The sequence below is a fragment of the Saccopteryx leptura genome, chromosome 6, assembly GCF_036850995.1.
Source record: "Saccopteryx leptura isolate mSacLep1 chromosome 6, mSacLep1_pri_phased_curated, whole genome shotgun sequence".
Classification (NCBI taxonomy): Eukaryota; Metazoa; Chordata; class Mammalia; order Chiroptera; family Emballonuridae; genus Saccopteryx; species Saccopteryx leptura.
In genome coordinates, this window is record NC_089508.1 from 154,594,251 (window position 1) to 154,618,074 (window position 23,824).

The 23,824-nt window shown below is 43.1% G+C and overlaps 1 protein-coding gene, 1 long non-coding RNA gene and 1 pseudogene across 4 annotated transcripts in view; 1 reads left to right on the forward strand and 2 right to left on the reverse strand.

The window, feature by feature from the left end:
* The window catches only part of LOC136376721 (uncharacterized), a 432,865-nt gene that overhangs the window by 373,952 nt on the left and 35,089 nt on the right, over window positions 1-23,824 (reverse strand). The gene's annotated exons all lie outside the window — the stretch shown is intronic.
* ZFP62 (ZFP62 zinc finger protein) lies at window positions 1,516-21,651 on the forward strand. 3 transcript variants are annotated; one of them, XM_066342998.1, is made up of 3 exons: window positions 1,516-1,563; window positions 15,470-15,547; window positions 17,773-21,650. In XM_066342998.1, the coding sequence occupies exons 2-3, from the start codon at window positions 15,490-15,492 to the stop codon at window positions 20,487-20,489; spliced, it is 2,775 nt and encodes a 924-aa protein (XP_066199095.1). In that variant the 5' UTR covers window positions 1,516-1,563; window positions 15,470-15,489; the 3' UTR covers window positions 20,490-21,650. The 3 variants fall into 3 exon arrangements, with proteins under 3 accessions (XP_066199095.1, XP_066199096.1, XP_066199097.1); XM_066342999.1 differs by lacking the exon at window positions 15,470-15,547 and having other exon boundaries at window positions 1,524-1,563; window positions 17,773-21,651; XM_066343000.1 differs by lacking the exons at window positions 1,516-1,563; window positions 15,470-15,547 and adding an exon at window positions 2,215-2,292 and having other exon boundaries at window positions 17,773-21,651.
* On the reverse strand, window positions 7,262-9,561 carry LOC136376014 (ribosomal L1 domain-containing protein 1-like; annotated as a pseudogene).

A 23,824-nucleotide genomic window follows, 5' to 3' on the forward strand; every position in this document is an offset into this window, starting at 1 on the left:
TCATGGCAGTGGCCGAGGCCAGGCAGGTCCACATTGGATTCAGGAAGATGGTAGAAAATCTGCAGAGCCAGAAAGCAGTGGGCCATTACTATTTAACAGATTCTCATAACACGGAGGAGCAAACATGCAGGGGAAAACCTCTTCTCACGATAGCAAGTGAATGAACAGCAAAGATACCTCACAGTGGCAGGCAGACCATCCACAATCTGCCACAACCCTCCCTGAGCACAAGCACCCATAGCCTTACATAGACTATCCACACATCGCACTGCCACATGCTCACACACTAATCAAGCAAAGAGCTTACAGCGGTAAAACAGGGAGCAAGCCTAACACAGCTGTTTTCCCCACAGTGAGATAGATGCATAAATAGATGATAGATAGATATCAATAGAAATATTACTCAGCTATATAAGACAAGGAAATACTAAGTGAAATAAGTCAGAGAAAGACAAATACCCTATGATCTCACTTATAGGTAGAATCATAAAATAAAATTAAAAAAAGAAAAAAACCCTCAGATACAGAGATCAGATTTGTGGTTGGTGGTTGCCAGGAGTCCTGGGGATAGAACATACAGCACACCAACTAAAGTTAATAATACTATCCTGTGCCCTGGCTGCAGAGCTCTGTTGGCTAGAGCATCATCCCAAAGCACAGAGGTTGCCAGTTGGATCTCCACTCAGGGCACATGCAGGAATGGATCAGTGTCTCTTGCTTTCTCTCTCTCTCTCCCTTCCGCTCCCTCTAAAATAAATAGAATAAACATTTAAAAAATAATAACACTATATTATATATTTGCAAGTTGCTATGAAAATAAATCTTAAAAGCTCTCATCACAAGAAAAAAGTATGTGTATGTGTGGTGATGGGTGGTAACTAGACTTACGGTGGTGATCACTTCACAATATATACAAATATTAAACATGTTTTACAGCTGAAACCAGCATGATATTAATTTTTAAGTGGTTGATAAACCATTGTGCACTTAGATCCATTAGATGCACTTGAACAAATGATAAGCAGTTGTTTTTTAAATGTCCATATTAACAGTATGCAAAAACAAATTTTTTTTTTAGATGTTAACTATAAAATAAAGGATTGTTTTCTAAGTCATTTTAGGCCAAGGGTTTGGGAGCCAACCTCGGGGAGCAGTGCCTCCCCCCCCCCCCCCCCCTCCGCCGGGATCTCTAAGGCGAGTAGCGCCCCGCCTCACTTTGTAAGAGTTCTGTGTTTAGGTACACGGGGCGTTATGTGTTTAGGCTACCTACTCACGTATTTGCTTTATTGTCAGCCCTAAGTAAAATGTAAAATCCACAAAAAACAAGAAGTTTCGCCTATATGTCTCCGGACGCACCCCAGCACTTAATAAATAGTAAGCGAATAACCCGCTCCTAACGCACCACGGGTCACGTGCCCCAATAGAGAGATTACCATCGAGTTAGTTCTCCAGCTTCCCAGAGAGGACTCGGAAGTGCCCCGGCGCCAGCGCGGGTCCTTCCGGCCGGGCCGTCTGCTCTTTTGTCCCGCCGGCGGCCGGACTCCTGCGGCGCCGCCTCAGCCAGTACGTGAGTACGCGGCTGCCCGCGCTCCCGCCCCTGGCCTTCGCTTGCCACGCCTTTCCCACTTGGCCTGGTTCTGGATGCCCCGAGGGTCGCGGGCGGGATCTGGGATGAAGCTGCCCCTCTCCATGCCCCTCGGCCGGCGCGTCGGGGAGAGTGGGAGGAAAGGAAGACAACAGGCTGGCCGAGGGGTGTGGGGGCGCCCCTGGAGCAGCCCGGACTCGCTGAGGGCGCCACTTCCGGCCGGCCGAGCGGCCAGGGTTAGGTTGGGGCTGCCTTATGTCCAGAGCAATGCCCCGTTCTCGTGTTTCTCAACTCTTTTATGCTGTCTCGGGTGGAGGAGAGTCGTGAAAATGAGCTCTTTAAAACGCCCTCCCCTCTGTGGCGTCCCGGTTCCAGCTGAGCTTGGCCCTTGGACACGAGAGTACATTAGGAGACTTGGAGGGACCCCTAGGGGTGATCTGATTCGTTTCCCTCTACCTAACTCCCACCCCCTCTTTTTTTTTTTTTTTTTTTTTTTAATTTGGTGGAAGGATGATATTGAGAGTCCTGGTTCAGGTGCGGGTCGAACCCTGGTGAGGCCCTTTTCTTGGGGAAGCTCACCGTATGCAAACGGGTGCTCCCGGAGGAGGCGGCCTACTGCGGGCTCCGGAAAGTAGGAGTTGACCGGAGAGAAGGCTCAGGAGGCTGCTCGACCCGGGACCGTCTGCGGGAGCCCAGGTGGTGGGAAGGTGAATGCTGTCAGGCTGGGTGTGCTGCTCTAACGTCTGCACTAGTTGCCCACTAAGCGTGTTTCTTTTTGAAAGCACAAGTGTTTGTTTTTTTATAGTAAAAGATGTAAATATATTCATACGGTTTAGATATTTAAAATATAAAAAGTTGTCAGCCGAAAGGTTTCCTCCCGTGCAGCTATCTTTAGGCCCAATCTCATTAGATAATCACATTTAATTTTATTAGTGTATCCTTCCAGAGTTTCTTTATGCAAATACCAGCAAATGTGAATGTAGTTAGTTCCCCATTTTCCCACATAAGTGGTAGGTCACTCTTCCAGGTTTTGCCCCTTGCTTCTTTCACTTAGAGATTATGAGAACACAAAAGGCTTTTTAAAATAATAATAACAGCGCTGTGGTATTGGATTAGCCATCTTTCGATGTTTTAGATAAAGTTCCATAATTTTTTAGGTCTAGTCAGGAACATTTGGGTTCTTTCCAATTTTTGTTACCTTATTTATTGTTCTCTCTTTTCTCTCTGAAGAAGGAAGAGATGGCTTGGTTATCTCCAAGTCAAATACAGTATCCAAGAACTTAAGATACAGAATCCATCTGTGACACTTGAGGGTAGATTGATTTGTGGAATATGGTTGGTACTCTAGAAATCCATTAGCTGCTGGCTTGCATGTTGCACCTGTTGCTTGCTGCAGAAAGTTGTTAATAGGCAGCAATTTATGCCAGAGGTGGTGAGTTATCCAGCCTCTTAAGAAGCGGCTCCTGACTATGGGGGCAGGGATAGCAAGAATTAAGGGCAGGTCCATACTGTTTGTGCAAGCTTTTCTAGGCATTGGTGGAAGAACATGAACAAGTGCAGAGGTGCCCAGAGGTTGTGGGTCATATGTCGTTTGGAAGGAAAAGACAGCTTTCTGTAGCTGACACTTTTGACTTATATAGCCAGGCTATTAGGTCATGCTTCCTGTTGAGAACTGGCTAGAGAGGAATTTCCAGTCTATCCTTTAGTACTGGTAAGAAATTAACTTTTCTGGCCCTTTGTATGCAGGACTTGTGCTTTTGGAGTGATTCTTTTCTTGTGTCATGGGGAACACATGACACAGCCACCACATCAGTTGTCTTGTTTGGATTATAATCTCCCAGGCTCTAAGACTCTGTTCTCTGTCCCCTCACTTCATTCATCCACTGCAACTAGTATAAGTAATCTTTCTTTTAAAAAAAAAATTTATCATGAAAAAAATTGAAACATACAGAAAAGTAGAATAGTGCAATGAACCGCATACACCCATAACTCAGATTCAACAGTTTCAGGATCTACATACTATATTTGTCTCATCTTTCCCTTTTTATTTTTGATTTGTTGAAAATTTTTTTTTGTATTTTTCTGAAGTTGGAAACGGGGAGGCAGTCAGACTCCCGCATGCGCCCAACTGGGATCCACCCGGCATACCCACCAAGGGGCGATGCTCTGCCCATCTGGGACATTGCTCTGTTGCAACCAGAGCCATTCTAGCGCCTGAGGCAGAGGCCATGGAGCCATCCTCAGCGCCTGGGCCAACTTTGCTCCAATGGAGCCTTAGCAGCGGGAGGGGAAGAGAGAGACAGAGAGGAAGGAGGAGGGATAAGGGTGGAGAAGCAGATGGGCGCTTCTGTGTGCTCTGGCCGGGAATCAAACCCTGGACTCCTGCACGCCAGGCCGATGCTCTACCACTGAGTGCCAACCGGCCAGGGCCTAATTTGTTGAAATATTTTAAAGAAAATTATAGACATCATGCCATTTTACCCTAGCATATTTCAATCTAAAAAAAAAAAAGGATACTTTTAACATAGCCAAAATGCTGTCACACCATTCCTAAATTAACTTATCCCTTGATATAATCTAACAGGTTGGCAAACTGCTGGACCTGTGGTCTGCTTTTGTATGGTCTGCAAGCTAAGAATAGTTTTTACATTTTTAAAGGGATACTAAAAAGCAGATTAAAAAATTACAGAATTAAATGTGGCCCACAAAATCTACAATATTTTCTATATGGTCCTTTATAGAAAAGTTTACCAGTTCCTGATTTAATGGAGTAAGTGATCATCCAAAGTGCATATCTGAGTTTGCTACTTCTTTGCCGAAAACTACTCATGATTGAGTGTGGACTCCGTAGTGTGATGCGCAGACGCTGGTACAGCCCTTGTGTTGCCCACCTGTCCGTTGTGCCCTCGCCCTCTGCCGCATATGTCCTGAGGGTGAACACTCCCTTCACTCCAGCTCTTCCCTCTGCTGGAAATACTCTTCCTGAAGCTCTTCCTAACCCTTCAAAGCAGTTCCGTCCTTTCCACCTCCATCGTCATGTGTGCCTTGTGTATGCCTCAGCCATTTTCATCATGTGTTAGTTATTTTTCTGCCAGACTCACCTACTCAGCAAGCTCCTTGATGGCAGGACCTTGTCCTTTCCATCTTTGAGTCCCTAGGACTGGTCCAGTGCCTAAGGAAAAAGCAGGATATAGATCATGATCTTAAATTCCTTGGGCAACACTCAGACTCAGAAATAACATATTAGAATGCATCTTCAGTATTGTTTATAAGGATAATGATATTTTATTACATTCTCTTCATTATGTTTTAGTGGCTGAGTCCATTCAGGCCACTATAAGAAAATACCACAGATTTGGTGCTTATAAACAGAAATTTATTTCTCACAGTTCTGGAGATTGGGAAGCCCAAGATCAAAGCACCTAGGGATCTCTGTGGGGGCTCTTTTATAAGAACACTCATCCCATTCATGAGGGCTCAACCCTTATGTCCTAAGCACCTCCCAAAGGCTTCCCTCTTAATGCCCTCATCTCTGGAGGTTAGAATTTTGTCATGGGAATTTTGAAGGGACGCAAACCATATTGGCAGCATTTATTTTACTGCTAGTTTTATATGTGTTGGTGCTTTTCTGCCTGTATTTTTGAACTTGGTCTCTGTTGATTAATATGAATTTCATTACAAACCGTCTCTTTTCATGAAGACATACATTTATATTGATCTGTTTTAATTTCAGTCATTAAGAGGAGTGGGTGAACTACATTGGATGATGGTACACTGTGCCCCCACCCAAACAGAAGAGGTTAAGTAGGGCAGAAACAAGGAGACTGCTAGATTCTGCTTGTCAGAGGGCTAAGCTGTGAGGTATTTGTGACACCAGGTCATCAGCAGCCAGCCAATCTAATAGCGAATCCCAGAGAACATGAAGGGGACTGAGAATTAACCTGTCAAGAGTCCAGGGAAAGGTCCTTTAGGGCCAAGGACTAGTGAGTACAGTGACAGAGAGGGATAATTTAGCATGGTCCATTTGGTGTCTAGCAAGTCACTTCAGGTGGCTGTATGCAAAATGCATCAAGTGCCACACTAGGTAGCCTGGGAAGATTTGGCGTTGGGGATTGACCATTTGTGCATTTTTCAAAACTCTTGACAGTTATTGGAGGAAGAATTGGATTGGGGTAAGAATGTAGGTAGGGAGACTATGGCAGGAGTTCAGAAGGGACTTTAGAAGAGCCTAACCTAAGGCCTAAGCAGTGGGAATGGAGAACTGTAAGCAGTAGGATCAGCTGGTCGTAGAAGCTCTTTCAGATGTGGAGGAGTGAAAGAGTCTACTTTTGATTTAGGCAAATGGGGTGGGGAATCAGGGATGGATATGAGGGTCTATAATTAAAGAGAGCGATCTGGGCCAGAGATGAGGCTCTTCGAGATAGCTTTTTATAGTGATAGGAGTCACGCATATAGATGGAGCTGCCCAGAAAGAGTATGTTGGATTAGGAGAGGAATGGTTCTAGGTGGAACAGGGCCAGGAACATTCAAGAGCCAGCAGGCTGAGGGGTGGGTTGGCTGGCCCAGAAGATCCTGCAGTATGGTCTGAGAGGAGGTGGGGACGTGAAGACTGCTTTTCACGACAACTGTGAATAAGAGGCAAGGTGGCAGAAGTAGTACCTGAAGGGAAAGATAGAGCTGAAGAAAATTTATATTTACTTTTTGACATTTTTTTAAACTTTATTTTGGAAATAGTTTATACTTTCATTTCCTTTTTTAAATTTTTTATTGAATTTATTGGGATGATATTGCTTAACAATATATAGGTTTTAGTTGCACAATTCTATAATATGTACATCATCTGTATGTTGTAATGTGTGTTCATAACCCCGTCAAGTCTCTTTCCATCACTGTTTATCTTGGAAGTAATTTCAAATATATAGAAAAATTTTAAGAGTAAAAATAGTGAAAAGATACCCTTAACTCATATTCACCAGCACTTAACATTCTTTTATTAGTTTTAATGGAGTGACACTGATAAATCAGGGTATATATGATCAGAGAAAACATCTCCAGATTATTTTGACATTTGATTATGTTGCATACCCCTCACCCAAAGTCAAATTGTCTTCTGTCACCTTCTATCTGGTTTTCTTTGTACTTAACATTTTATTTCATTATCTCTTTCTTGCTCTTTTATACATGTATATTTTTTACCCTAAAGTGACTTTAGGGCCTAAACCACATATTATGCCCTTTCCCCCTAAGTGCTTCAGTTTGTATTTACTAAGGATAAGAATATTCACTTAAATAAGTGCAGTACAGTTGTCAACTTCAATAAATTTGAAGCTGATACTACTTTTGTCTAACCAACCACATTCCAATTTTGTCAGTTGACACAGTTTACTTAGAAGCAAATGTTACACTTTAATAAAAGCACTGAATTTTCTATTACAATAGCAAATACATGGAAGAGCAATTTAAACATGGATTCAAAGTACTGATTTTACACGCACGAATATATATCAGCATTACTTGTGGAGGTTTTAAATATATGTATGTCTAGGCCTCACTCTTAAAGAAGGTTATTACAGGGGGTTAGGACCCAGGTGTTTCAAAAGCTTTCCAGGCAGCTCTGATGTTCCTCCTGGTTGAGTCACTGATTTTAGGTCAACTGGGGCACTTTGGGTTTGGGGGTCATTGTTTGGGCATGTGAGGAGATTTTCTTTCAGATTTATTAGCTGTAGTGAAGAACCTGGCCTCAAGCTCTTTTGGAGCATCTGTCTTGGGCCCTTTTTCCCCAACGGAGAGTTTCTTCCCTTCTTTTCTTCGATTCTTGGCTTCTTCCCTGAGCCTTTACCTGGGATTTTGGGCTCCACTGCTTTCAGGATCTCCAGAATTGGGAAGGCTTTTTTCTTCTTCCCATGAGGTGTGTTTAGACCAGGACTCTGTTTTGGAGACTTCTTTCCTATGGCATGCTTTTGTACCTCTGCATTTTCTTTGGCAAGAATTTTTCCTGTTGGAACTAGTAACGGAATTTCTTTTTTGGATTTGTCTTGCACTTTATTTGGGGCTTTCACTCTATGAGTCTCTTTCTTCTGGGGTCCAGGATTCTTCACTGGAAGACCACTAGTTTTAGGGGCTGCCTTCTCTGTAGTTAGGGCTGATGTAGCCTTTCTAGTCTTTATCATAGCCTTCTGTTTCTTCTCCTTTTGTTTTTTATTATGCTTTTTTTTTTTTTTACTTTGCTTCTTTTTTCTTCTAACTAGGAGTGCACACTCGTTTGCCTTCATCCTGACTGCTGACATATGAAGAAAAGATGAGATGGACAACTGATCTCTCAGTTTTCACATACAAGAGTTTCATGCTCTCGTACTTCTCTCAAAATTTCTGTGAAAGCTTTATGGGACAACAACATTTTCAGTGATGCACTGAACCTGCGTTCCAGTGTGACCAATGTGTGTATCGTGCTGCTCTTCTAGAGATGTTAAGACAGTTCTGGCCCTGGCCGGGTTGGCTTAGCAGTAGAGTGTCAGCCCAGTAGAGTGTCTGAGGGTCAATTTGGGTCAGGGCACACAGGAGAAGGGACCATCTGTTTCTCTACCCCTCCCCCTCCCTCTTTCTCTCTTTCTCTCTCTCTCTTCCTCCCCTCCCCTGCAGCCATGGCTCAGTTGGAGCAAGTTGGCCCAGGATGGCTCCATGGCCTTGTCTCAGGCTCTAAAATAGCTCAGTTGCCAAAGAACAGAGCAAGGGCCAGATGGGCAGAGCATCGCCCCATAGAGGGTTTGCTGGGTGGATCCCAATGGGAACACAGGCGGGAGTCTGTCTCTCTGCCTCCCCACTTTTCACTTAAGAAAAAAAAGGGCCCTGGCCGGTTGGCTCAGCGGTAGAGCGTCGGCCTAGCGTGCGGAGGACCCGGGTTCGATTCCCGGCCAGGGCACACAGGAGAAGCGCCCATTTGCTTCTCCACCCCTCCGCCGCGCTTTCCTCTCTGTCTCTCTCTTCCCCTCCCGCAGCCAAGGCTCCATTGGAGCAAACATGGCCCGGGCGCTGGGGATGGCTCTGTGGCCGCTGCCTCAGGCGCTAGAGTGGCTCTGGTCGCAACATGGCGACGCCCAGGATGGGCAGAGCATCGCCCCCTGGTGGGCAGAGCGTCGCCCCATGGTGGGCGTGCCGGGTGGATCCCGGTCGGGCGCATGCGGGAGTCTGTCTGACTGTCTCTCCCTGTTTCCAGCTTCAGAAAAATGAAAAAAAAAAAAAAAAAAAAAAAAAAAGGACAGTTCTGCCTATCAATGTTTTAATCTCTTTGGAAAGATTCTTGGTTTATTGGTTTACAGGTACTGGAACTTTCTCTTACAGAAATTTCTCCTGAGGTGTGAGGGTAAGAATTGCCTGATTCTTACATAAGTAAAAAAGAAGTCGAAACTACCCAAGAGGCCAAGCTTGGCTTTATAGTCCTTTTTTAAAGTTCGGGGGTGTGGGTAATCTGAAAAATGGTTTTAATTCCATGCTTGTTCAAAAGTTTATAAAAATGTTCCATTTTTTTTACCACTCTATTTTTTTATTGATTTTTTTTTTTTTAAGAGAGAGAGAGAAAAACATAAACATCCATCTGTTCCTATATGTGCCCTGACTAGGGATCCAACAGGCACCCTTTGCATATCGGGATGATGCTAACCAACCAAGCTTTCCATCTTTTCAGAAGTCACATTGGGTATGTTCTTAGTTTATTTACAGTTATCTGCTAAATCTGATTGAATACTGTGAGGCAAGAACAATCTGATCCTCGGTTCTTTACCTGAAGTTTTCTGTAATACCACTATTAAAAAGAAATTTTCATTCTCATTCAAAAACAATCCACTCGTGTTTTTTCTGGACCTGGAATGTGTCAGCTTTCAGTGCCTTTTATCCAGTTGTTCCAGTGCAGCTGGGATCACTGAGGTGGAGGCTGAGGTCATGGTTGAGGTTGTGGGTGGGGTTGAAGCTGAGATTCACATGAGGAACCCGACTAACACAATTATTTTTATTTTTATTTATTTATTTTTTTGTGTGGCAGAGACAGAGTCAGAGAGCGGGACAGACAGGCAGGAAGGGAGAGATGAGAAACATCAGTTCTTCGTTGTGGTTCCTTAGTTGTTCATTGATTGCTTCTCATATGTGCCTCGACGGGGGTGGGGTGGGGGGGGGGCTACAGCAGACCAAATGACCCCTTGCTCGAGCCAGTGACCTTGGGCTCAAGCTGGTGAGCCTTGCTCAAACCCGATGAGCCTGCGCTCAAACTGGCGACCTCGGGGTCTCGAACCTGGGTCCTCCTTGTCCTAGTCCGATGCTCTATCCACTGCGCCACCGCCTGGTCAGGCTTATTTTAATTTTTTAAAATTTTATTTATTTATTTTTAGAGAGGATTGAGAGAGAGAGAGAGAAAGTGGGGAGGAGCAGGAAGCATCAACTTCCATATGTGCCTTGGCCAGGCAAGTGCAGGGTTTTGAATCAGCAACCTCAGTGTTCCAGGTCGACACTTTATCCACTGTGCCACCACAGGCCAGGCCCACAATTATTTTATTTATTTATTTTTTTTGTATTTTTCTGAAGTTAGAAACGGGGAGGCAATCAGACAGACTCCCACATGCGCCCAACCGGGATCCACCCGGCACGCCCACCAGGGGGTGATGCTCTGCCCATCTGGGGTGTCGTTCTGTTGCAACCAGAGCCACTCTAGCACCTGAGACAGAGGCCACAGAGCCATCCTCAGCGCCCAGGCCAACTTTGCTCCAATGGAGTCTTGGCTGCGGGAGGGGAAGAGAGAGACAGAGAGGAAGGAGAGGGGGAGGGGTGGAGAAGCAGGTGGGCGCTTCTCCTGTGTGCCCTGGCCGGGAATCGAACCCGGGACTCCTGCACGCCAGGCCGATGCTCTACCACTGAGCCAACCGGCCAGGACCCACAATTATTTTTTATAACAGTTTTTCCCTCCAGTACGGATTGACTCCGGGTCATGTACTGAATTTAGTAGTCAAGTGTCCTAGCTGCCTTTAATCTGGAACATTTCTGTAGCCTTTCTTTGTCTTTTATGACAGTGATATTTTTGAAGAATACAAATACCTTTTAGTGGAATAGTCTTCATTTTGGATTTACCTGATGTTTCCTTGTGATTTAATTCAGGTAGGGCATTCTCATAGATGATATATCTTCACTTCGGGAAACATGATCTCCATCTGCCACCATTGGTGATCCTAATTTACACTTGGCCAAGGAACCGTCTAATTTCTCCAATGTGTAACACTGTTTTTCTCCTTGCAGTCTTTGGGGGAAATATTTTTACTACTCCTTGTCAAAATTTCCCCCTAGATTTAAAATCCGTTGATTATTCTCCCCAATTTGTTCTTATCTCCAATAGTTGCAGAATGCTAATTTTGTTTTTTTTACCAACTCTACTACTTGCTCTACTTTTACTACCTGCCCTGGCACTCTGCTGTAAGCAGGAGGCTTCCCTTTCTCTGCTGTTTGTATGGAATCATGAAATCCTATTTTCATTGGTTTAGAACTCATTACTGTACTTAATTATTAACCCTGAATTGGTATTCAAGCTGGCTTTTGTGGTCTGCTGACATGCCCTATCATTTTTTGAGCATCTCCTTACTTGCTAGTATAACAGGATGCCCCAGGTCATCTTGTCTGTATCCTGCCGTTAGCCTGTAACCCACCTGGTTCCTTTTAGTAGCAATGGTAGTAGAAACCGAGAATAGGTTGTTAGGGCTCCTTACCACTGAGGTGTTTTTGCTTTTTGGCAGACAAAACTAGGGAATATATGTACATAGCTATACCATAAGGTCACCAAATGAGGGACGCGCAGGGCCTAATAAGTTTTATAAGAAGTTTATTTATGCATCTGCAAATGGGCTGAGACCCTAGTGGCATCAGTGGAAAGCTGCAGAAAGAGAATGGCTGATACAGGGACCACTGCAAGCATCTGCTAATGTGGGTGTTGGTGCACCAGGAGTGCTCAGATTAGCATATCCTTGGGAGGGGGGTTGGCCTTGGCCACAGACTGCCTGTTTTTTCAATTTTGGGGCTCCTTCTGAATGCCTTGCCCCAAGGACGAAGGCTCCTCCTCGTGTGAGGGGATTTACTTGAGGGGGGTGTTGGATGAGGGAGATAATGAGGAAGTTGTCCCAGCAGGAAGTTGGGTGAGGGAGTTTGAGTTTAAAGGGGCCTTGGACCTAAACCTAACATATATAAATATACATGTGAAGGTACATACATACATACATACATACATTTATTTATTTATTTTTATTTTTTAAGTGAGAGGAGGGGAGATAGTGAGACAGACTTCCACCTGCACCCCAACTGGGTTCCACCCAGCAACCCCATCTGGCAACAATGCTCTAATCAACTGAGGTATTTTTAGCATCTTATGCTGATACTCCAACCAATTGGGAGGGGACGAGGGAGAGAAGGGGGAGAGGGAAAGGGACAGAACAGATGGTCGCTTCTCCTGTGTGGCCTGACCGGGAATTGAATCCGGGCCGTCCCCATGCAGAGCTTATACACTCTATTCACTGAGCCACCAGCCAGGGCCTGTATATACGTTTATATATGTATATACACACACATATAATTCAGTACCTCTATTTCACCCCCACAAGGTTCTTTCTTGCCTTCCCTATTCCATATTTTTATGCCCCTTTTCCTCAAGGAGAGCCCTGGCTCACAACTAAACAGACTTGCTGAGTTCCATAACACCTCTAAACTGCTTTGCCCAACACCACCACAGAAAACAAACCTGCTGGAGTCCATTTGTTTGTAGCTCTTTCACCCCCACCCCGATCCCTTCCAGGTTTCTGTGAACTGAGGGTATACAGCCTATAGTCACATGTTATGTCTGTAAGTCACATGGGTTTGCTCTTTTTGTTTGTTCTCTTCCTATGGTTGTGGTATTTATGAGAAACACAAATGAGTGCCTTTTCATTTGCTTTCTGGCTTAGTGGCTTTCCCCCTTTCCTGCTCTCACTGATTTAATTTTATTCTTCAAACTTGGAGAACATAATCATGCTTCAATAAGTAAAAACTATACAAAAAGCTATTCACAGAATGTCTTTCTCCCCTGTCCCTTCGCTCTATTCCCCCTCCCCACCTCTGTAGGTTTCTCTCATTACAGTTAAAAACAAAACAAGCAGATATGTGCTTGTTTTCTCATTTTTCTTATACAGAAATGTAGCATGTATGCTTTTTCACTTTACAATATATCGTTGAAATTGCTCCCTATCAATCAATTTGTAAAGATGTTTCTCACTTTTTTCTTGTACTCCATTATATATATGTGCCATATTTTATTTAACCATTCTTCTGTTGGTGTACTTGTAGGTAGTTTTCCAGACTTCGTAGTCACACATAACGTTGCAATGAATAACTTTGTATGTACATACTTTTGTATTGTTGGAAGTATATATTTTATCTTTTTAAAAATTTTATTTTTATTTTTTGAGAGAGAGGGGGAAAGAGATGAAGAGCATTAACTCATCGCTGTATCACTAGTTGTTCAATGATTGCTTCTCATATGTGCCTTGACTGGGGGTGGGGGAGGGGCTCAAGCTGAGCCAGTGACCCCTTGATCAAGGAGAGTTACCTTGGCCTCAAACCAGTGACCTTAGGCTTCAAGCCAGTGACCTTGGGATCATGTTGATGATCCCATGCTAAAGTTGGATGAGTCCAGCCTCAAGCCAGCTACCTTGGGGTTTTGAATCTGGGACCTCAGCATCCTAGGTGGACTAACCGCTGTGCCACCACTAGTCAGGCTAAAATTTAAATTTTAATTTATTATGTTGCCATGGTTTCAAGTGTACAACTCAATATAACACCACCTATATACCACATCATGCCCCCCTCACGCCCCACAAAAAGTCTCTTTCCACTCCATTTACCTGCTTTGCCCTTCTCCCCCTGCCTCCTACCCACCCCTTTTCCTCTGGCTATTGCTACTCTGTTGTCTGTATATATATGTTATAAATATGTGCTTTTTGGCTAATTCCTTCGCCTTTGATCCAGTCTCCTCTTTCTCCTTCCCTCAGACCATTTTAATGTTTCTTTTAGTAAACTGTCTTTTGCCTACTATTCTGTAGGATTTTTAGTCTATTTTTCTTAAGTTTTTGAAAATTCTTTACATATTAAGGGTATTAGCTTTTACATATGAGGTATGGTGTAAATGTTTTCTTCTGTGTTTTCATATCTTGATTTGCTTATGGTTTTTTTTTTTGTTGTTTTTTTTTTTGTACTTCTCTGAAGTTGGAAACGGGGAGGCAGTCAGACAGACTCCCGCATGCGCCGGACAGGGATCCACCCGGCATGCCCACCAGGGGGCAATGCTCTGCCCATCTGGGGTATTGCTCTGTTGCAACCAGAGCCATTCTAGCGCCTGAGGCAGAGGCCACAGAGCCATCCTCAGCGCCCAGGCCAACTTTGCTCCAATGGAGTCTTGAGTGTGGGAGGGGAAGAGAGAGACAGAGAGGAAGGAGAGGGGGAGGTGTGGGAGGGGAAGAGAGAGACAGAGAGGAAGGAGAGGGGGAGGGGTAGAAAGCAGATGGGCGCTTCTCCTGTGTGCCCTGGCCGGGAATCGAACCCGGGACCTCTGCACGCCAGGCCGATGCTCTACCACTGAGCCAACCGGCCAGGGCCGCTTATGGTATTTTTAACATACAATTTTTATTTATATAGTAAGAAATGTCAATATTTTCTTTTATTGCATCTGGGTCATAGTTAGAAAGCTTTCTATATAGCCAGGTTATAGAGGCTTTCACTCATATTTTGTTCTAGTTTTATGTAGTATCACCTTTTTATATTTAGAGTTCTGCTCCATTTATAGTTTATTCCTTTGTATGGTTTAAAGCAGTGGTCCCCAACCTTTTTTGGGCCATGGACTGGTTTAATGTCAGAAAATATTTTCACGGACTGGCCTTTAGAGTGGAACGGATAAATGCACAAAACAAAATTATATGACCAGCATAAAAACTGTGGTATTTTTAAATATAATTGTCGAACTTACGAGACAAGCATCAAGAGTGAGTCTTAAACGGATGTAACAGAGGGAATCTGGTCATTTTTTAAAAATAAAACATCGTTCAGACTTAAATATAAATAAAACGGAAATAATGTAAGTTATTTATTCTTTCTCTGTGGACTGGTACCAAATGGCCCACTGACCAATACCGGTCCGCGGCCCGGGGGTTGGGGACCACTGGTTTAAAAAATGGATTTTATTTATTAATTTATTTATTTATTTAGTAACAGAGACAGAGATAGGGACAGACAGAAGGAAGGGAGAGAGATAAGAAGCATCAATTCTTTGTTGCAGCACCTTGCACCTTAGTTGCTCATTGATTGCTTTCTAATATGCCTTGACCGGGGGGGGGGGGTGTGTGGCTACAGCAGACTGAGTGACCCCTTGCTGAAGCCAGCGACCCCGCTTTTCAAGCTGGTGAGCCTTGCTCAAACCAGGTGGGCCTGCACTCAAGCTGGCAACCTCAGGGTTTCGAACCTGGGTCCTCCGCGTCTCAATCTGACATTCTATCCACTGCGCCACCGCCCGGTCAGGCAGAATGGATTTTATTTTATCTTTTATCCAAATGGCTTTGTAGTTGCTCTAACACTAATAAAAAGATCATCTTTGCCAATAATCTGATATATTATCTTTATCATATATTTGATTTCTATATGTAATTAGGATTATTCTGGAATTTCTATTTAATTCCATTTGTCTGTCAGCTGAACCAATACCATGCTGTTTTGATTGTAGAGGCTTTGTGATATATTTTAATATCTAGTATGGCTGATCTTCTCATGGCTCTTCTTTGCTTTTTCTTTAGCAATTTTTGTATGTTTATTTTAGGGGATTTGGTTTTATGTCTGTAGGAACATAAAGGCCAAAGAGAATGGATGGAGCAGAGACCCTGGTGTGTGTGGAAGCAGGATTCACAGCACAGATAAAAGGTGTGTTGCTGGTGATGGTTCTGGAATCTCACTGCTCACTCAGTGACATGGGTAGCAAGGAACTGGGCCATGCCACCGTTTCTAAGTGACGTCTGAAGATCTCTTACTTGATACCACTTTTTACCACCTGTTAGTTTAATGTCTGCTGAGTGATGCTTTATTTTATTGTCCTGGTGATATTGAGTTCCTAGCTTCTCTTTTTCTGTGTATTTTAATTGAATCCATCATTATAGTCCCATAAGCATAAGTTGGATCATAAGTGTCATTCTTTATACATGTTCACTCCACAATGTATATCTTACTTTTCTTTTATTGCCCGTGCTTTCTCCTCACAGTAACATACAGAGTTTCTAACTAGGATTGACAGAATTTCAGAGCACTGACCCAAGAGAGTCAGATACCTGGGATAAGAGGAGAAATCCATATTTTAACTAAGTCTAATCACAAATGTCTAGTTGTCGAAGGTTGGGGGATAAGGAACTTTGAAATGTTTCTTTTGTTCTTAGAAGTCAGTTTGTCAGTAGGTGGATACTGATGGAGTGCCAGCTGTGTGGAGAGTACCTTCATGGGGACAAAATGACCCAACTTGGCTTCTAAATGCTTTTGGAAGTTTACCTTTCCTGAGTCCTGTGCTTTATCTTCAGATTCCAACCCTGATCCAATAACCTGACCTTGAATAAATAACAAAATAAATAGTAATAACAGCATATAGCACTCACTAAGTGACAGACATTGTTCTCAACACTTTACATATGGTCTTTCCTTTAATATTCACACCAGCAGTACTGATCTCATTGTACAGACAAGGAAACTGTGGCACAAAGAGGTTAAATAACTTTCTCAATTAGGTATTTACCCTAGGCAGAACTATTTCCTTTGCCTAATGGTTTGTGTTTTTGTTTTTGATTTTTGCTATTCTCTGACTGCAGTTAGCTTGTTCATCAAGTATGAGTGAAAGTCTCTTTACATGGCAGGCTGGAGTGTCCTCTCTCATACTAGAGTTCCTCCCTGACTACCCTGCCTAACCATTTTCCAGGGTCAGAGTTTTCCTTAGAGGAGAAATCCAGGAGGCCAAACCAACAGACTTGTTTCCTTTATCATCTCTATCATGATTATCCACATGATTTTATAACCACCTCCCTAATACTTCTTCTACCCAGGTACTGGTTTCTCCTCTCCTTTAGTTTTGCCTATCTTCTGTGATTATATCTTTTTTTTTTTTTTTGTATTTTTCCAAAGTTAGAAGTGGAGAGGCAGTCAGAACAGACTCCCTCATGCGCCCGACCAGGATCCACTGGGCATGCCCATCAGGGGGCGATGTTCTGCCCATCTGGGGCGTTGCTCCGTTGTGGTCTGAGCCATTCTAGCATCTGAGGTGGAGGCCATGGAGCCAACCTCAGGGCCCAGGCCAACTTTGCTCCAGTAGAGCCTTGGCTGTGGGAGGGGAAGAGAGAGACAGAGAGGAAGGAGAGGGGGAGGAGTAGAGAAGCAAATGGGCGCTTCTCCTGTGTGCCCCAACTGGGAATCGAATCTGGGACTTCCATACACCGGGCTGATGCTCTACTGCTGAGCCAACCAGCCAGGGGCTGTTGATTTTATCTTTTTATCTGTTGTCTTATTAATCTGTCTACTCTTCCTCAAAGATTTCTTTTACCCTCTGTTTTTCCATGACTTGGTATCATTTTTTTTTTAATTTTTTAAAAAATTTTATTTATTCATTTTAGAGAGGAGAGAGAAAGGGAGAGAGACAGAGAGGGAGAGAAAGAGGAGAAAGAGACAGAGAGAGAAGGTGGGGAGGAGCTGGAAGCATCAACTCCCATATGTGCCTTGACCAGGCAAGCCCAGGGTTTTGAACCGGTGACCTCAGCATTTCCAGGTCGACGCTTTATCCACTGCGCCACCACAGGTCAGGCTTGGTATCATTTTTTAAAAATTGATGTTGTCCTTGGTTTTGTACATCATTTTAAATCGTTCCAACTTACCCTCATGCTAAGCTGTTAAGCAAGAATAGAAAACCTCTCTGTTTCATTGAAAAATCCAGGGTTCTAGCATTTTAACATTAGCTTCACAGGGACAGAAGTTTTGGCATGTCCACCATTTATCCTAGTTGTTAAAAATGGTACCTATCACATAGCATGCAGTCAGTAAACACTTGAGTGAATGAGTGAATTTGGATGTAATTCTAAACAAAGTGAACAGGTATCATTTTCATTTTCTTGGTTTAGTGTCACATTTCAAGATGCGGAGCACTGAGGATGATGAATCAAGTGAAAAGTGTGAAAACATTGGAAATGCAGAACCTCTGTGGCTAAATGTGGAAGGTCTTCACAAGGAGCATATACAGGAATCTAAGGTTGGTGAAACTTATGATTGGGATAGCAAGGTAGAGAACCAAGTGGAAAAACCTGAGGGAAAAGGAATGAAGGAAGATAAAAGTAACATCAGGGAAAATATTGGAAAAGCCAAGAACACAGCAAATATAAAGACAGAACCTGAAGATGAGACATTTGAGAAAGGCTTACATCTGAGCTCAAAGCACATTACACACCAGACCATCCCTATAGAACAGAAAAGCAGTGAAAAAGACAAATGTGTGGAGAACATTAATGGAAACTCTTATCCCTATCTGAAGCAGAAAAGCAGTACTGTTAAGAAATCCCATAAATGTGATGAGTGTGGGAAATCCTTCAAATATAATTCTCGCCTTGTTCAACATAAAATTATGCATACTGGGGAAAAACGTTATGAGTGCGATGACTGTGGAGGGACTTTCCGGAGCAGCTCAAGCCTTCGAGTTCACAAGCGGATCCATACTGGGGAAAAGCCGTATAAGTGTGAGGAATGTGGGAAAGCCTACATGTCCTACTCCAGCCTTATAAACCATAAAAGTACCCATTCTGGGGAGAAGAACTGTAAATGTGATGAGTGTGGAAAATCCTTCAATTATAGCTCTGTTTTGGACCAGCATAAGAGGATTCACACGGGGGAGAAGCCCTATGAATGTGGTGAGTGTGGGAAGGCCTTCAGGAATAGCTCTGGTCTCAGAGTCCACAAAAGGATCCACACAGGGGAGAAACCCTATGAATGTGACATCTGTGGGAAAACCTTCAGTAATAGCTCTGGCCTCAGAGTTCACAAAAGGATCCACACAGGTGAAAAGCCCTATGAATGCGATGAGTGTGGGAAGGCTTTCATTACTTGCAGGACACTTCTAAACCATAAAAGCATCCACTTTGGAGATAAACCTTATAAATGTGATGAATGTGAGAAATCATTTAATTATAGCTCTCTCCTCATTCAGCATAAAGTCATCCACACTGGAGAGAAACCTTATGAATGTGATGAATGTGGGAAGGCCTTCAGGAATAGTTCAGGCCTTATTGTGCATAAAAGGATCCACACAGGAGAGAAACCTTACAAGTGTGATGTCTGTGGCAAGGCATTCAGCTATAGCTCAGGCCTTGCAGTACATAAAAGCATTCACCCTGGGAAGAAAGCTCATGAATGTAAGGAGTGTGGAAAATCCTTCAGCTATAACTCACTGCTTCTTCAACATAGAACCATTCACACTGGAGAAAGACCTTACGGATGTGATGTGTGTGGGAAAACCTTCAGAAACAATTCAGGTCTCAAAGTCCACAAGAGGCTCCACACTGGGGAAAAACCATACAAGTGTGATGTGTGTGGGAAAGCCTATATCTCACGTTCTAGCCTTAAAAACCACAAAGGAATTCATCTTGGGGAGAAGCCCTATAAATGTAGCTATTGTGAGAAATCCTTCAATTATAGCTCTGCCCTTGAACAACATAAAAGGATTCATACAAGGGAGAAACCTTTTGGGTGTGATGAGTGTGGAAAAGCCTTCAGAAATAATTCAGGCCTTAAAGTACATAAACGAATCCACACTGGGGAGAGACCTTACAAATGTGAAGAATGTGGTAAAGCCTATATCTCACTCTCAAGCCTTATAAATCATAAAAGTGTACACCCTGGGGAAAAACCCTATAAGTGTGAGGAGTGTGAAAAAGCCTTTATCACATACCGAGCCCTTATAAACCACAAAAAAATTCATCTTGGGGAGAAGCCCTACAAATGCAATGTGTGTGAGAAATCTTTTAATTACACCTCACTCCTTTCTCAACACAAAAGGGTTCATACTAGAGAGAAGCCCTATGAATGTGACAGATGTGAGAAGGTCTTCAGAAACAACTCGAGCCTTAAAGTGCATAAAAGAATTCATACTGGGGAGAAACCCTATGAATGTGATGTGTGTGGAAAAGCCTACATTTCACACTCAAGCCTTATTAATCATAAAAGTACCCACCCTGGCAAGACACCCTATACATGTAATGAATGTGGAAAAGCTTTTTTCTCAAGCAGAACTCTTATAAGCCATAAAAGAGTCCACTTTGGGGAGAAACCCTTCAAATGTGTTGAGTGTGGGAAATCTTTCAGTTACAGCTCACTCCTTTCTCAACACAAGAGGATCCACACAGGGGAGAAACCCTATGTATGTGATAGGTGTGGGAAGGCATTCCGGAACAGCTCAGGCCTCACAGTGCATAAAAGGATCCACACAGGCGAGAAACCCTATGAATGTGATGAGTGTGGGAAGGCATACATCTCACACTCGAGTCTTATCAACCATAAAAGTGTCCACCGTGGGCAGCAGCCCTATAATTGTGAGTGTGGGAAATCCTTCAATTATAGGTCAGTCCTTAACCAACACAAAAGGATCCACACTGGAAAGAAGCCATACTGGTGTAATGAGTGTGGGAAGGCTTTGAATAACAGATCAGATCTCACCAAGCATAAAAGAATCCATACAGGACAGGAATCTTTAAATGTGCCAAATATGGGAAGTTATAGTGGCACATCACAAAAGAGAACTTATGAGGGTGGGGATGTTCTGGATGGGACCAGGATGAGCTGGTCTCTGTAGGAGGCAGAACTTAAAAGTCTCAATTCAAATGGAAGAAAAACTTTATGAATGTAAGACTATCTGAGGTCCTTGTTCATGACTTATAATTGACATAGTACAAATGAAACAAGTAATCTTTTCTATGCTGCAATCATAGCCAGCAAGGAAACCTACATTGTGAAGGTAGTTGAGCTCTTACGGAATATAAAATAGTTCATACTGGGGATAAAAACTTTCAAAATGATAGAATGTTAAAATAAAACCTTCAAAATAAGCATACATTTATGTACATAAAAGTGAACATATGGATGAGGAAATGATTTCAATTATAAGTCACACAGTTGCCATTAGAAAGTTCATATTTGGGTAAATTCTGAGAAACTTAATGTGGGACATTCAGGTGTGGCTGTGAGTCCCAGTTGTACATTGGCTAGTGGGAAAAACCAAAGAACCTCCAACAAGCAAATTCAGGAAGAGATAGGTGTCAGAGAATAAAGTTTATTTAATAGTAGTGATCATGATATAATTGAATGGCTTGGGGGAGGTGATGACAAATTCTGAAACAATTTGAATTTTGTTGAAGGGAAAGTAAAAAGTATAGACGTAATTTAACAGATAAGAGTCACTCCAAAAAAATAAAAAATGCCGGTTGATTGGACTATATTGTTGTAAGGTGATATACTAGTTGAGTGGGTGAAACTTTTAAAAAATTTCAGGTGAACCCTCTCAATGAATGGTAAATGTGTGGTGAGTGAAAACCTCATACAGTATGCTACAAATAAAAGATTCTACCATGGAGAGAAATAACAGCACATTCAGTAACTAATGGAACATGTCTTCAATATGAATTTGCACAAAAAGAATTGTATCAGGGTCTCCTATGAATAGGAATGCTGAGCAGGAAGGCATTTTATTGCAGGAGCTAAAACACTAAGTAACTACCAATATCTGGGGATGGGAGGAAATTCATGCTTCTTAATCCTGTTAAATGATCAATTATTTTGGACTGTTATTGTTAAGATTTCATGCACTACATATGTGTGTATTGTCTATTGTAAAATGTAATGAATATTTTGTTCAGGGCTCACTCTCTTGGCCATGAAGAGCCAGATAGTTGTGGCAAGGTAAGGTGGTACTCCAATAAAGAAATTCCTCAAAAGTAAGCAGGCTGTGCTGGACTGTAGATGGAGCAGTGTGCAGGGAAAGCCATTTGTGTCACATCTTTGTGCTGGACTGTAGATGGAGCAGTGTGCAGGGAAAGCCATTTGTGTCACATCTTTGTGGGGCACGTTATGCCAGATACAAAACAGATGGGGCAGCAAGGGCTCATCCTCCAGGGCTAGCGGCTCCAGTTTCTCTAGAATTTAGGTGGTACTTCTACCAGGAGAAGTACAGACTGAATAATAAGTCCTGGGAATAGGCAGGCTCTGTGAAAGGTAGTCACCACACAGAAACAGTTCTTTTGGTGACAGATGGGATTTAACAAAATACTTTGTATAAAACTGTTAACTAGGTAGCTCCAAGGGTAAAGGAGAGTCTTCTGAGAGTAAGTAATCTGTCAAGAATCAAGGGGCAAGGGGGACTATCTGTAGAGGCTGACGTCTTCATCAGGTCCCTCTGGCTCCAAAATCCACTCTTTTTACAAGAAAACAATCTTTAGCCAGATAATTTCCTTGCTCTCTCTAAAACTTTTTGTAACTAGCCACAAAGTTCACAGGCCTCTCTCTAGGAGTGCAATTCTTTCACTTTGTCTCCAAACCCTCACCAGTAAATTTTGACGGAGGGAGTAGGGATGGGACTAGGAAAGGGAGAGGTAAAGCATTCCTGCCACTCAGCTCCACTTTGGAGTGTCACAAGCACACTGCTGTTCGTCCTCTACAACATGCAACTCTGGCAAACATGAACCTCTCTCCAGACCAGGTTTAATTTATTCAGAAAATACTTGTTGAGGATGTGCTAGGCACAGTCCACTGTTCTAGACACTAGGCAGCGGGAGTAAATAGTGGATATATAAGGGGAAAAGTCCACAAGCAAAACTCCAGTGGATGCTGAACTAAAATGCAGCATTTAGAGGAAAGTGAGCACCACCAATGGTCAGGAGGAGGAAGGTAACAGTGACATCTGGGCAGGACAGTTGAATTTTTCTTTTTTTTTTAAGTGGAAGGAGTGAGAAATGGGTTGGCCTGCTGAAAGGCAGCATCAAGAAAGCTCACAGGTCCTCCAGAGTGGCCAGTCTCTAGTAGGGCTGGTGCTCAGTGGGCAGAAAGGGAAGCCATGGAGTCACCAGGTATACTGATTCATTTTTCATTTACTAAAGATAAAAACAATGCTGTTTTAGATGATTGTGTTACCTGAGGTTTTTGTGTGACCAGGGTTGTCAGTGTGCCAGTGGCTCGAACCCCCCCCCCCCACACACACACACACCTACACCTGTTTGAGCTCCAACCTGAACTAATGCACCGCCTACTTTCAGGAGAGGCACAGGTTTAATAGGGGAGAGGATGGCCACCACTCAAATGGGGATTCTGAGTGCCCCAACCCACTGAGCATCGGGAAACTACTACAGATACCTCCATTGACTGATCCACAAGAAACGCACCCTTGGGCCTCTTGGCCTTGAGGCTGTCTAAGGATAGTTACACATAGCTCACGATGACCCCAGACAAGGAGGGGGTTTGGGGTCTCCAGCCATTCCGGGTGGACATATGGCACAGATCCAGTGGGATGGTGTGGCTGCATCTGTTCAGGCCCACTTCTAGACTTGAGCCAGTTTAGGGACCTCCATCCCCAACCTCTTTTCAGAGAAAATTTCTGATCTGCAGGAAGAAAAATAAAACTGCCAACATTTAAGTAAACCAAAATTTTTTTTAAAAAACAATGTCTAATTCAAAGCTAAAAATAGAATTGAAATGGGCCTGACCTGTGGTGGCACAGTGGATAAAGCATCGAACTGGAACACTGAGGTCGCTGGTTCGGAACCCTAAGCTTGCCTGGTCAAGGCACATATGGGAGTTGATGCTTCCTGCTCCTCCCCCCCCCTCTCTCTCTCTTGCCCCCTCCCTTTCTCTAAAATGAATAAATAAAATCTTTTAAAAAAATAGAATTGAAATGTTGGACAATAGCAAGTAAATCAAAAGCTGGAAGATCTGCATGAAAGCAGCCTACGGTGTTTGTATTGTTTGGAAGGAGGGTAAAGATGTCCAGGTTTAGTGCTGTTAACTGTGTATGATAAATTGTTATGGGCAAGCAGTAAAGGGATAGCAATAAAGGAAATGAGTTTAAAAATCTGGGCTGGAAAACCTCAAAGTCTAGAAAAGAAAAAACGTTGAAAAAGGACAATACTTTCTGGTAAAGAT

Bases quoted from the DNA above. Each gene is read 5' to 3' on its own strand.
- ZFP62 (XM_066342998.1), top strand. From the start codon at position 15,490: ATGGATGGAGCAGAGACCCTGGTGTGTGTGGAAGCAGGATTCACAGCA. The intron at 15,548-17,772 runs GTGTGTTGCTGG...TTCTTGGTTTAG, and splicing joins ATTCACAGCACAGATAAAAG to TGTCACATTTCAAGATGCGG.